Raw genomic sequence first — 13948 nt, 5'->3', positions numbered from 1 at the left:
AAGCTCCTCATAATATTCTTAACTTTTTAATGCCTGTGGATTTTTATGTGATATCCCCCTTTCATTTCTGATATTATTTGTGCTTGTCTTTTCCCTCATTAGTCAAATTCACCAAGGATATGTTCATTTTACTTGTTTTTTGAAGAAGCAACTTATGGCTTTGCTGATTTTATCTATGGTATATTTGTTTTCTGTTGTATTCATTTTTGCTTTTTATCTTTCCCAGTTTCTTGAAATATATGCCAAAACTCCCCTTGTTGGCTTTTTTTCCTTTTCTTTTTTGGTATATATGTTTTAAGGCTAGATATTTCTCTACAAGTATTAATTTTGCCAAGTCCTACAAGTTTTAGTATGTATTTTCTTTCATTATGATTCAGTTCAAAATATTTTCCGATTTCTATGATTTTCTCTGATCCATGTGTTATTTAAAATTGTATTACTTATATTTGACATAGTTGCATTATAGTCAAAAAAATTTTTTTTAATTTACATCCAAGTTAGCATATAGTGCAACAGTGATTTCAGGAGTAGATTCCTTAATGCTCCTTACCTATTTAGCCCATCCCCCCTCCCACAACCCCTCTAGTAACCCTCCGTTTGTTCTCCATATATTCTCATTCTAATCCTTTGAAATTTAAGATGCTATGTGGGCAAGTATATGGTCAATTTTTGTAAATGTTCTCTAAAGACTTGAAAAAATGTGTTTTTCCAACTGTTGGATGCAGTAGTTTACATTTGGGTTATGGATCAAGTTTCTTAATCATGTTTTTAAATCTTTTATATCCTCTATCATTTAATGAAAGGTATGCATTAAAATCACCTAAGATTATAGATTTGTCTATTTTTCTTTTAGTTCTGTCAATTTTTGCATTATATACTTGAGAATTATATGTATTAGAGATACACATTTTAAATTATCATAATTTTCTGATGAATATTTTTAATATTAGTAATCTCTTCTTAATAGAAGTGCTTTTTCCTTAAAGTCTGTTTTGTCTGATAACAAAACTATACCACATATATATAACACAATTATGCTTAGTGTTTGTATGGCACATACTTTTCCATACTTTCACTTTCAACCCTTCCACATCTTGATGTTTCAGGTGGACTCTTTTATAAGGCCTTGCTATGACTTCTGCCTATTACTTATGGTCTCTCTACAATAGTAGACGACAACAAATATTTATTGAGCATTGTACTAGACCATGGGGATATAACGGTGTGGAGTAAAGGGTTAATATCAAGCATTGACTGCTGTAGGCCTGGTTGAGAATGACCTCAGTCTTCCATCCTTGAATACAACAGTTAAGATAAATGAAAATGTTATGTTTGCTTCAGTTGTGAAGGATTGCACCTAGGTTGGAGGCTTGGGGTCTGCATGAGAACGGTATGAAAGGTGCTCATCATAAAGAATGGTAGGAAGGGTGCCAGGTCCAACTCTTGATTTTGGCTCAGGTCATGATCTCAGGGTGGTGGGACTGAGCCCTGTGTGGGGCTCTGCACTGAGCGTGGAGCCTGCTTAAGATTCTCTTTCTCTCAATGAAATATGGCCCTTTGTAGCAACATGGATGGAACTGGAGAGTGTTATGCTAAGTGAAATAAGCCATACAGAGAAAGACAGATACCATATGGTTTCACTCTTATGTGGATCCTGAGAAACTTAACAGAAACCCATGGGGGAGGAGAAGGAAAAAAAAAAAAGAGGTTAGAGTGGAAGAGAGCCAAAGCATAAGAGACTCTTAAAAACTGAGAACAAACTGAGGGTTGATGGGAGGTGGGAGGGAGGGGAGAGTGGGGGATGGGTATTGAGGAGGGCACCTTTTGGGATGAGCACTGGGTGTTGTATGGAAACGAATTTGACAATAAACTTCATATATTTAAAAAATTAAAAAAAAAAGATTCTCTTTCTCTCTCTCTCTCTCTCCCTCCCTCCTCCCCTCTACCCTGCTTGAGCTCTAAAAAGAAAGAAAGAAAGAAAGAAAGAAAGAAAGAAAGAAAGAAAGAAAGAAAGAAAGAAGGAAAAATTTTTTAAATTAAAAAAAAAGGATGGTAAGCAAAAGGGGCTGTAGCTTCCATGTGTTACAGTGCCCTCCACTACACTTAGCTCTCATCCCTGGCAGCTGTGCATAACTTAGGTGGATGAAAGGTCAAAAAGAATCTGTATATAAGTAGCTCTGGATCTCTTGATGAGATGAAAATGTTATATTTGCTATATTTTCCACCTTGTATCCCTCTATACAGCTAAATAAACACAGCATTAAATTAAAGCCGATTAGAGGCTGTCTGCCAGCTTGAATCTGTAACTGCAGCCATGGTGCTCTAATGGTGAACCACAAAGGCATCAATCCCTGCCCTCACAGCAAATACTCTCACACAATCTAGTGTGAAAAGAGATAAGTAATCAGGCAATTAAAAATATAGTATTTAACTCTGTGACAAGAGCTATACAGAGTATTTTGTAAGTACATACAAAAGCCACCTAATCTAGACTTAGGCAGATCAAAAAGACTTTTATGGAGGATATGATTTTTCATTTTATAATTGAAGCATTAGTAGAAGCATAATTAATAATAAGCAAAATATTATTTAATAGTTTATTTATTTTTGAGACAGAGACAGAGCATGAGTGGGGGAGGGGGGAAAGAGAGAGGGAGACACAGAATCTGAAGCAGGCTCCAGGCTCTGAGTTGTTAGCACGGAGCCCGATGCGGGGTTCGAACTCCCGGGCCGTGAGATCATGACCTGAGCTGAAGTCGGACGCTCAACCGACTGAGCCACCCAGGTGCCCCAATAATAACCAAAATATTATTAAGAGAAGCTGGAGGAAAGTAACGGGCATAGCTTATATTTTGGGGACTAGAAGAAAGTAAGGATGTCTAGAATATGCTGTTGGAGTGAAGAGTGGGAAAAATGAAGTCAGAAAGGTAAGCAGAGGTTTAAACTGGCTTTTCAGGTCATGTTAAAGAGTTGAACTTTATCTTAAAAGTAAAGGGAAGTCAATGGAAGTTTCAGCAATAGTGCAACATGATCACTTGTGTATTAGAAAGATATCCCTCTTGCTGGGTGGAGAATGAATTAAAGGGAGACAAGACTGATAGAAAACAAACCAATGACAAGGTACTACAGTAACCTAGGTGAGTAATGGGACCTGAACCAAGGTACTATCAGTGGGAATGGGAGAGAAATGGACAGATTAAAGAGCTATTTAGGGCTTAGACTGATAATCAATTTGATATGGAAGTTAGGAAGAGTTGGGAAAGTCAATGATGGCCTGGTTTATGACTTTAGCAGTTAGGGTCCATGGTGAAACTGCTCCTTGGGTTAGGGACCACAAGAAGAGAAGAAATACTGGAGAGAAAAATGGTGATTTCATTTCTAGATAGGTTCAGAGTCTGATGTATCAGTGATATATTCATGTAGAGATCTCTAGCAGAAGTTAGATATCTGGGTCTAAATCTTAGAAGAAAGTATCTGAGCTGAAGAAACAGATTTATGAATCATCACTATACAGAAGTCAATGGATTGTTCAGAGTATGTTAAAGACATCAAATAATGAATAAGGAAGAGACTATACTCTTGCAGTGCAAGAGGGCTTTTCCAGATTAATTTTCTTCTTTCCACAAGCATGTCTATCCCATACATTCTGACTTTCTCCTAGGATCTGTGGCAGACCTTGCTAGTACCTACTCAGTATCCATTCTTTTTTTTTTTTGGTCTTTACAGAAGACATTTTATCCAGTCGACAATATGTCCAGCTATATAAGCTTGATTTCTCAGTCTTTCTTGCAGCTAGAGATAGACACAGGACCTTCACAACTTTTTTCTATGCATATTCTAATATTAGTTATTTTTAAGTAAAAAAAAAAAAAACAAATAGAATACATACTTGTTTGCTCCTTGTAATTTTCACCTAAAATTATTTTTATTCTTTTAAAAAATGGATCTTTATGATAATAAATTGAATTCCAAAGTAATCTGCTATAGGGTCATCATCATACCACGGAAGGAATATGGGCTTTGGAATAAAAAAGACCTGGGTTCAATTTCCAGCTCTGCTAGTAACTAGGTGAGAAACACTGGACAAATCATTTAACTTTTCTGACTCTTGGTTACCTCACCTATAAAATGAAGATGGTAATTTCTGTACAGGTTTGTTGATATTTACTAAGATAATAGTAGTTAAGTCTATATAAACTGTATGAAAGAATATATAATACTCAGCACAAAGCAGATGCTCAAAAATGTCAGCTTCTTTTGCTTCTTTTCCAAGTGTGCTTACATTGGAATTTCCTTACATTCCTAATTTGTAATAAAATGGCACAAACATAACAGAATAAAATGTAAATAATAGTTATTTGCTTGAGTTATCTGCTTAAGTCCCTGTTTTTCAAACTGTTTATATAGTGTGTTGTTTCTTAAAAACCTTGAGGGTCTGGGGCTCCTGGGTGGCTCAATCGGTTGAGTGGCCGACTTCGGCTCGGGTCATGATCTTGCGGTCCGTGAGTTCGAGCCCCCCGTCGGGCTCTGTGCTGACAGCTCAGAGCCTGGAGCCTGTTTCAGATTCTGTGTCTCCCTCTCTCTGACCCTCCCTCCGTTCATGCTCTGTCTCTCTCTGTCTCAAAAATAAATAAACGTTAAAAAAAAAAAATTAAAAACCTTGAGGGTCAAATCAGAAGGGAGGGTAGTAAAATACTAACATGTCAAGTCTAGAAATAATCTCTAGGAGACATCTACTTTGGCAGGAAGATTTTAAGCAATAGTACTCTTTGAGATAACAGAGGAGATCTCATCTGAGATATTCAATTACTGATTTATCAATTAGCTTAAAGAAGGTTTACTAACTTAAAAGTTCTTTTAATCTATTTTCATGTATACTTTTTTAATGTTTTCTTAAGATATATTAATATTTCTACTGAATGTGGCAGGCATATGATTTTATTATTACCCTTTGCAAGGCCATCAAATTAAATAAATAGCATTTGGCTCTCTTTTGGAGATGTCTGGATCACTTTGGATTTAAATCAGTAAGTAGAATTGTTATCAGTATTCTCTCCCTCAAGGAAGCTAATCTGGTTAGCAAGATAACCATCCTGGCTGTGACAGATACTTTTACAGTGTTTATTAACTCTTTCCTTCTAATTGTATACCCCACATATCTCTCTAGGCCCTACTCAAATACCTCCTTTTAGAAGCTTTCTGTGATTATCATAGACAGAAACTTTCCTGTGTCATCTTACTTCTTCATATGTGTTTTTAGTGTCATATTATATTGCCTTATACTTTTCCTTGTATATTATTTTTATATTATCCTTGTGAAATAATCCCTCGCCTTATCTTAAACATTTTATAGGTGAGACACTGAAGAATAGGCACAACAAGAAATTTGTCCATGGATAACAAAAGTGTTAAGAAATCTGAGATTCCTGGGTGAGTCAGATTCCTGACTCAGTCGGTTAAGTGTCTGACTTAGGCTAAGGTCATGATTTCATGGTTCGTGGGTTTGAACCCCACGTCGGGCTCTGTGCTGACAGCTGGAGCCTGGATCCTGCTTCAGATTTTGTGTCTTCCTCTCTCTGTCTCTGACCCTCCCCTGCTTGCACTTTGTCTCTCTCTCTCAAAAATAAACAAACATTAAAAAAAAATACAAGATTCCAAACTTCAAGCCATCAAAGTGGTAAGAAATCGAGATTCCAAACACTCAAGCCAGAGCTCCTTTAGATTAGATAACATTACTCTCTTCCCTCTTTTTCCATTTATTTTTAAGATCTTGAGACTTACTGTAAATTTTGTCACAAATTCCAAAACAATTTTTCCAATTACAAATTTCAAAACCATTTTTCTAAGTCTCTGTACATATTAACAGTGATATGAAAGAATGAGTGATACTCTACAAATTTTGACAAACAGAGTTTCTCAGAAAAAGCAGTTCTCTTTTCTTAAGAATGACACCAAGAAACTAATCAGGGATAGATTTTTTTAAGCCATTAAGTATAAATAAAAAATATCAATTCTGGGGTGCCTGGCTGGGTGATTTGGTAGAAGCATGTGACTCTTGATCTCAGGGTTGTGAGTTCAAGTCCCACGTTGAGTGCAGAGCTCACGTAAAAAGAAGAAAATCAATTCTAATTACTTAACAGGTCAGCATAGGATATTCTAGATTAGACTTTGGGACAAAGGCCTGTTCAAATAAAGCTTTACCAACAGCAGGAAATATAGTGGGCCATCTCCCCTATCTTGCTTTTCAATATAAGAGGAAGAAATAATTCAGCTATATGTAACAGATGTATTTTACAGCCTTATTCTGAGTCACCCAAGCAGACAGATTGCACCCTGGTTAGCACTGCTTTTACACATTATGAGATGTATATACTATAAATGTTAAAAAATTTTTTTTTAGCATTTGTTTAGTTTTGAGAGACAGAGAAAGACAGAGTGCAAGCAGGGGAGGGGCAGAGAGAGAGGGGGTACTGAATCTGAAGCAGGTTCCAGGTTCTGAGCTGTCAGCCTAGAGCCCAACACGAGTCTCAAACCCATAAACCGTGAGATCATGACCTGAGCTGAAGTCAGACGCTTAACCAACTGAGCCACCCAGGCCCCTATAAATATTTTTTTACAAGTCTATCTTCCTGACCAGCGAGTTCCTTGAGACCAGCGACCCTGTCTCATTTGCTTTGGTTTATTAATATTAATTAACATTTACTGAGTACTTCCCATGGTAGGAGATATACATTATCTCATTTTTTTATTGATTTATTTTTAAAAAGATTTTATTTTTAAGTAATCTCTACACCCCTCACAGTGCTCAGTTACAACCCAGAGATCAAGAGTCGCATGTTCTACCAACTGAGCACCCTTGTATTAGCTCATTTAATCCTCAGACAACCTTAGGAAATTATTATACCAATTTTAGAGACACACTATAATGAGCTCTTAAGAGCAGGGACCTTATTATTTTCTTCAATAGTGTATCTCTTATACCTAGTACCATACCTGGCATATTGAAGGCACTTAAAAAGTATTTGTGGAATAATGAGGAAACCAAAGCTCAAAGAAGTTAAGTAACTTGTCCAGTGTATACAGCTAGTAATTGGAGAGACCAGATTTAAATCCAGGTCCGCCTGACTTTATCTTCAAATTTTTGTTCTATTGCTTCTCTATTTCCAACTTCCAGCTCAGTATTTGGCACTGAGAAGGTACACAGTAGACATCTGTTGAAAGAATGCCTTCTGCCTTCAGACTACTTCTCCATTTCACCCTAGCATTCCTCTATTTCTTTACTTCTCTCCTGAGAAGGACTAAGATAAAACACAGAACTATAAGCTTTCATCCCGCCTCCCTCCCTATCAGCATACATCCATACATACCACTATCCACAGAGAAAAAAATTTATTACTGGGAAAAGAACACATGAAAGTTGCAGCATGGGAAGTTAGACAAATAGTTTGATACTTTTATTACATAACCATAGTATAAAATAGATCTAAAACACAAAATGGAAAATGGATGGTCATAAACTTACAAAAATTAACCTCAAATTTCTGAATTTTATTTTTTTGTGGCTATGTTTTTTCTTTCTTATAAAGACAAATAAGAAATTTACAAAAGCCGAAGTCTTCTTATAAATAAACTTCATTCTTTACGCTGTGCCAATAAATCTTTCTAAATAAAGAGGTAATTCCATAATGACCTACTTTAAGCTCAAACAAACAGGAAAGTGAAGATGTCCTCTCTTATAACACCTACTTGCAGCTTGTCTGTAGAAAAATAATGTGGTTTTGGAATTTGTTTCAAAAAACAGATTTCAGTTAGATGATTATTATCTAGTTGAAGTTTAAAAAGTTACAGGAATACTTACTTTTTACATAAGCACAAAATATTCTAAAATTACAAGGCTTCTGATAATGTGTCCTTATTTATGTATTGTTTGTTTGTTTGCTGGCTTTTTAAAAGAATGGTGACAAGAGTCAAACAAATCTAGGTCACAATCCTGGCTCTGTCCCTTAGTAACTGTGTAACTGTTGGGCAAATTCTTAATATCTCTGAGCTCACTTCCCTTAAAATGTGAATAATAATCCCTAATTCGTAGAACTGCTGGAAAGATTAGAGTCTGTGCAGTAATGGGCATAGTGCCAGGCACATGGTAGCACTCAATTAACAAGAGCTCTCTTTATTTAGGGTCTACTACTTGATTTTACTCTGGTTCCACTATGGGATGCACTTAAATCATTATTTCTTATAGCAAAGTTTCCTGTGTTTGCTTTTCTCAATGTAAATTAACCTCCCACCTCAAAAAACTCATTAAAATAGGCATTAGGGGGAAAATATTCAAGGAATTTTCAGTCTGTCTTTTCTAGAAAATAGTGTCATAAAAAGGACTTTGTATGTGTATGTGTATAAATCCTCTCTGGTTTTTTTCTGCTTATAAGGAACACTGCACCTGTGTTACTGACTACCAATAGCCAGCTGGGTCTGGGCATTGGTATCCTATAGGCACTTGAGTTTGTTTTAAATACTTTCATAGGACATCTACCACTTTATTTTCAGAAATTATATCTGCATATAATTTACCAGAAAAGGAAATGAAATGCAGGCAAGTACTGTTAAACAATTAAGTGTTAATAGTTTTTTAATTTACCTGATGGAATACAGGCTCCTTCACCTTAAGGTAAACCTACAAAATATTAAAAGAAACACATGTGAATGAAGTGCGTTACTGAGGGGGAAGAAAACCTATTCCAGTAATTCTGCAAATCCCAAACCTCCCTGCCTCCTAGTCCTGTTACTTAGATCGGACTCCAGCCATGTAAAACCAGTCAGATTAGGTGGCATGCCACAGAAGGGATAGTAGCTACTGGCGGGTCTCCCCCAGTGCTAGTTTGACCACGGTAAACTAAATGTTTCAAGGCTGTTTTGGATTACTCTGGCTTCTTGGCCTCTGCATCAGCATCAAGGAAGGGCAAAGATGCACACAGTTTACTCATAAGGGCTGAAGAGGGTCTACTGACAATGCCTATAATACAGTTTTTTCTACAACAGAAAGAACACTGGAGTTAAAGACAGGAGCTCAATTTCAGACTCTGCCACTGACTTGCTACATACCTCGAGCAAGGACTCACTTAACCAAAAGACTCATTTTTTCCTTATCTGGGTAATAGGAATAACAGTGGTGGGGAACAATAAGCTAAAAGACGTGAAAGTGTTCAGCATATAATGCACGCTCAATAACTGAATACATTTATGACAAATTTCTTGTACTTTCTTTTACTTCCAAAGCCTCTAACCCGTCCACCTAGATGCATTCCCAGTTACACAAACCCTAGTTTTAGGTTCCAGTGTCATGTGGGTGATTAAGTGCAATGCCTGTTTAAGATTCAGCATGCATTTACTGCCCTGTAGGAGTATGCCTTTAAAATGACATGGTAAAGAGTAATCAAAATTCAAATCATAATCCTGGAACGATTCCCATCACTTCCAAGACAAGTCCAAATTTCAAAGCCTTCCATGATCTCACTCCTGACTTTCTGTTCGGCTTCATTGCTCTCCTCTTGTCCCTATTTCATCCTAGGCTCCAAAAAGTACAGCTTCCCCAAATGTGCTACTTCAATACTTCCAGATCTTTAAACATGCTGCTCTTTACTTCGTTCAGAAATCCTCCCCTGCTCGCAAACTTTCATCTTCCAAGATTCAGCTCAAACCATCCCTCTTTCTTGAAGTCTTTTCTGGGTCCTTCTCCACTCAGCAGAAGCTGCCACTCACCCTCCTTCAGGCCCTCACTGACCATGTATAAACATCATGTAATTTGTTGGTTTGTTGCTCTCCCCTACAAGGCAATAATCTCTTTGACAGATATCTCTTTGGCAGATATCTCTATATCCTCATTTAATATAGTGCTGATCTCACAAAATTTTATGTAATTTTACAATTTGGCTACAAAATTTCTTATTCCTGTAGGAAGTTCCTACCCTCACTACAATAACAGCAGATTATTTCTTTTAAGCACCCATACAGCTTTAGTAGGAAGATGTGTATGAGACACTATCTATCTGTAACTCTAAACTCAGTAAGGAAGAATGCTTTTTATCTCTGAAATGTGTTGTCAAAATATTAATTTTCCTTTGTATAGCTTCATATTCTCATTGTTATTAATAAATGAAATGCAAAAGGGCATGCCCTTTAAGACTTTTTTTTAAGGCAAAAAAATTATGGAGTCCTTACTATGTGCCAAGTATTAATTTTCCTATATGAAATGTATGCTATTATTATCTTCATCGAACAGACAAGGAAAACTAATGCCCAAGTTTGGCCTGTGACTTGCCAAGTGACTTGCCCAAGGTTCCCAGTTAAATGTTGGTTCAAATTTAGATCTAACCGACTCCCAAGCCTGTATTTCCAACCACCGAACTTAGAAAGTGGTCCAGTCTTGGGGCACCTGGGTGGTTCAGTCGGTTGAGCGTCCGGCTTCGGCTCAGGTCATGATCTCACAGTTTGTGACTTCGAGCCCCACATCGGGCTCTGTGCTGACGGCTCAGAGCCTGGAGCCTGTTTCAGATTCTGTGTCTCCCTTTCTCTCTGCTCCTCCCCTGCTCGTGCTCTGTCTCTCTCTCTCTCTCAAAAATAAATAAACATTAAAAAGAAATTAAAAAAAAAAAAAAAAGAAAGTGGTCCAGTCTTAACTCTGCCACCAATTTTCCGTATGAACTTGGCTGGCCAGACAAGTAAGTCATTAACACTCTCTGGACTTTGTTCTCTTCTTTTTTACAATAAAAAGATTTCCTTTCATCTCTGAAACACTAGGATTTTCTCACAATCAAGGAGTATGTAGTTTATGCAAGGACAGTGCAGGGCAGTGTAGAAGCATAAGAAAATAGTGTATCTGTTCTTTCAACCTTCTATTCACCTTCTCAGCTCACTGATAATCTAACTTCTGCCTCCATCAATCTATTGCTGACAGTATGCTTATTATGGTTACTTGGTCTTTTAATTGAAATTTTTATGGGTCAAACTTCAATCTTATTTTACTCAACCTCTCAGTGGCAACTAATACTGTTACTCCTTCTGGAAATCTCTTCATACTTTGTGATATTAGGCTCTCTAGTTTGCCTATGTTTCTGACTACTTGTTCTCAGTTTCCTTTGCTGGCTCCATTTCTTCTACCTGACTCTCAAATGTCAGTGTTCCCATGTACAGCATGGTGATTATACCTAATACTGGGCTGAATACTGGCACTTTGCTAAGAAAACAGATTTCAGGTGGTCTTCTCTCTCTCTCTCTCTCTCTCTCTCTCTCTCTCTCTCTCTCTCTCACACACACACACACACACACACACACGGCAACTATGTGAGAAGCTATGTTAATTAGTTTGCCTATAGTAATCATTTCACTATGCATATCAAATCATCATGCTGTACACCTTGAATGTATAAAACTTTTATTTTTAAAGTGTTGACTCATTGAAATCCTTAGGCGTTATGAAAGTTTGCATAGTGACAGGATGTGAATGTCAAATAGACAAATCAACTGTAACTTTTAGAACTTTTAGGGTAAAGTACCATAAATGTATACTCTTGTTTATCTCTGTCAAAAAAAAAAAAAGCGTTCCATAGGGTTGCATCTTTGGTAATTTTAATGGTTCATGCTATCTGTGCCAGTTCATCTGTCCTCGCATTTCTAGTACCTCCCATACCCTGACAATTCTCAAACCCACATCTTTAGCTCAGTCTACCTGTTAATAAGCCTCAGGTGTCATTAACATCAGGCATCTCAATCTCAACACATTCCAAATTGAATTTATCTACTTCTACTCTGTGACACAAACCTACTCATTATCTTTCCTGCAAAATCTGCTCTTCCTTGAAGTTTTCCATCTTGGTTAAGAACCTGTTATGTACCACGATGGCCAGGCTGTAAACAGAGGCATCATTCTAGACAATTCCTTCTTTTTACCCCATACCCACACCCTCTACTTAGTGGGTCACAAGTCTTATGGATTGTTATTTATGACAGCATCTTTCTTTTTTAAGATTTTATTTTTTTAAGTAATCTCTACACCCAATGTAGGGCTCAAACCGACAATCCAGAGATCAAGAGTCACGCAGCTTTACTGACTGAGCCAGCCAGGTGCCCCTGTGACAGCTTCTTTTCATCCCCACACCTATTTTACTTCAGTCGGAGTCTCATATTTTGCCTAAGCAAATGCAAAAGTCCCTGAGTCTAGCCTCATATTCCTCTAATCCATCCCCTAAAATCAGTCATCTTTCTAACTAACCATGTTCTTCCTCAGCTATGGATCAGTTAATGGCTTCAAATTACCTTGAAGATAAAAATCCCAGTGTATACAAGGGTCTTTATAATCTGACATTTATCTCATTAACTAGACTCATTCACTCATCACCACTTAACATATACTCTAGCCATATTAAATCTCTCCTGTTTCTGCTGGTAGTAATGATTTAATCAGAAAATGAAGTACTCAGTGTAGTATCTGGCACATAGTAAGCGCTTAAAAATGATAGTTTATTATGTTCCAAGGTTCTATGCCTAGGGACGATGTAACAGTCTGTTTAGAAATACTTCATCACATTCTTGCCCCAGGGGCCTGGCAAACTCTTAACCATCAGTTAAAAGCCAGGTAAAAGGAGCTTTCCTTGACAAACCCAAGTAATTTTCATTCATGTGTCTTCTCATCATTTAACTAGTTCTTACCATCATTATTGTAATCATCATCTTTTGATGCAATTCTGTGCTTACATCTTTGATTTCTCTACTTGAATGTATTCCTTAAGCATAGCAACTGCTTCTTCGCTGTCTTTGTATTTTCTACTGCTTGATATGATAGGTTTGCAATTCGCATTTGTTGAAATGAATTATCTCTTAATACAAAATGCACTTTACTTGAGGGAAAAAAGCACTAGGATAGGATGAGAAGTGACCATGAACTCATTATCAGGAAAAGGTTAACCATTAAAGTAGTCACAGTAGGCCCAACAGAGCAGAATCAATCACTTTCTTTTAACAAATGGGAGGTACTATGTCCATCCATGAAAAAAAGTTAATTCTTTCCCCATTGCTACTAAATATTTGCCCTTTGACTTTTTCTCCCTTCAAATAAATAAACAAACAAACAAACCGATTTTTAAAAAGTTGTTTCAACTTTTTGTTGAGAAATAACACCTAAACAGGAGATAAAGAAACAGTATCTGTGAGTTTTGTGCAGAAACATTTCAGTTTGAACAGCATGAAGCAAACACTAGAAGTAAAATGTGCCAAACTCCGCACATGGCTGGTTCACATGCTTAATCTCTTAGAAACAAAATATGACTTACTGTGGTTACTATTAAACTGAAAAGAACTAAGATAAAAAGCAGATGGTAGTTTACAGAGTTCTTCATCTTGAAACATTCAAACCTTTAAAAAAATAGAGAAAGAAACTTGTTTTAGAATATGTAACTAGGAAAACAAATAGAATGCTGTTTTAACGCTTGTATACACATCTCTGGATCCAGCGATGCCCCCATTTCCTCCCAAACTCTCATCTTAGAGAATTTGCACTGCCTATTTGCACTTCCGCCAAGACGCTGGGTGAATCAGGAGTAGGCACCTGGCTTAAATTGGAACAATGAGAGGCTCTCTCCTGAAAACTTGGGAGCTTGGGAGCCAGAGACTGAAACAATTAAGTGTACAGAATCCAAGTATAAAGGCTTATGGATTGAAAATCTGATGCTGGTATTTGGGCAGCTAAATTGAATGAACAAGAAGATGAATGAGCAGAGAAGTGATCTGCATGGAGAGAAAAATAAAGCAGATTCAAAGACTTGAGACCATGTGAAGAAGGAATGGGGAGAAGAGCGGGAGACAGAATCTGCCCTTGAGTTGTAGCCAGGCTATACTTCCTGCTATTATGTTTCATCTATTTCCTCATGTCCCTAAAAAAGATAAATCTCTCTGA

The 13948-nt window shown here is 37.0% G+C and overlaps 1 protein-coding gene across 2 annotated transcripts in view; it reads right to left on the bottom strand.

The window, feature by feature from the left end:
* The window catches only part of ACER3 (alkaline ceramidase 3), a 184772-nt gene that overhangs the window by 37828 nt on the left and 132996 nt on the right, over positions 1–13948 (bottom strand). For both annotated transcript variants that reach the window (XM_019449899.2, XM_019449901.2), the window contains 2 exons: positions 13326–13407; positions 8639–8674 (listed from right to left, as the gene is read on the bottom strand). In XM_019449899.2, the coding sequence (XP_019305444.1) occupies positions 8639–8674; positions 13326–13407 (118 nt within the window). The remainder of the gene's footprint in view (positions 1–8638; positions 8675–13325; positions 13408–13948) is intronic.

This window comes from Panthera pardus, unplaced genomic scaffold (genome assembly GCF_024362965.1).
Source record: "Panthera pardus isolate Hobbes unplaced genomic scaffold, ASM2436296v1 HiC_scaffold_12, whole genome shotgun sequence".
Lineage (NCBI taxonomy): Eukaryota > Metazoa > Chordata > Mammalia > Carnivora > Felidae > Panthera > Panthera pardus.
This window is presented reverse-complemented; position numbering and strand designations above follow the sequence as displayed.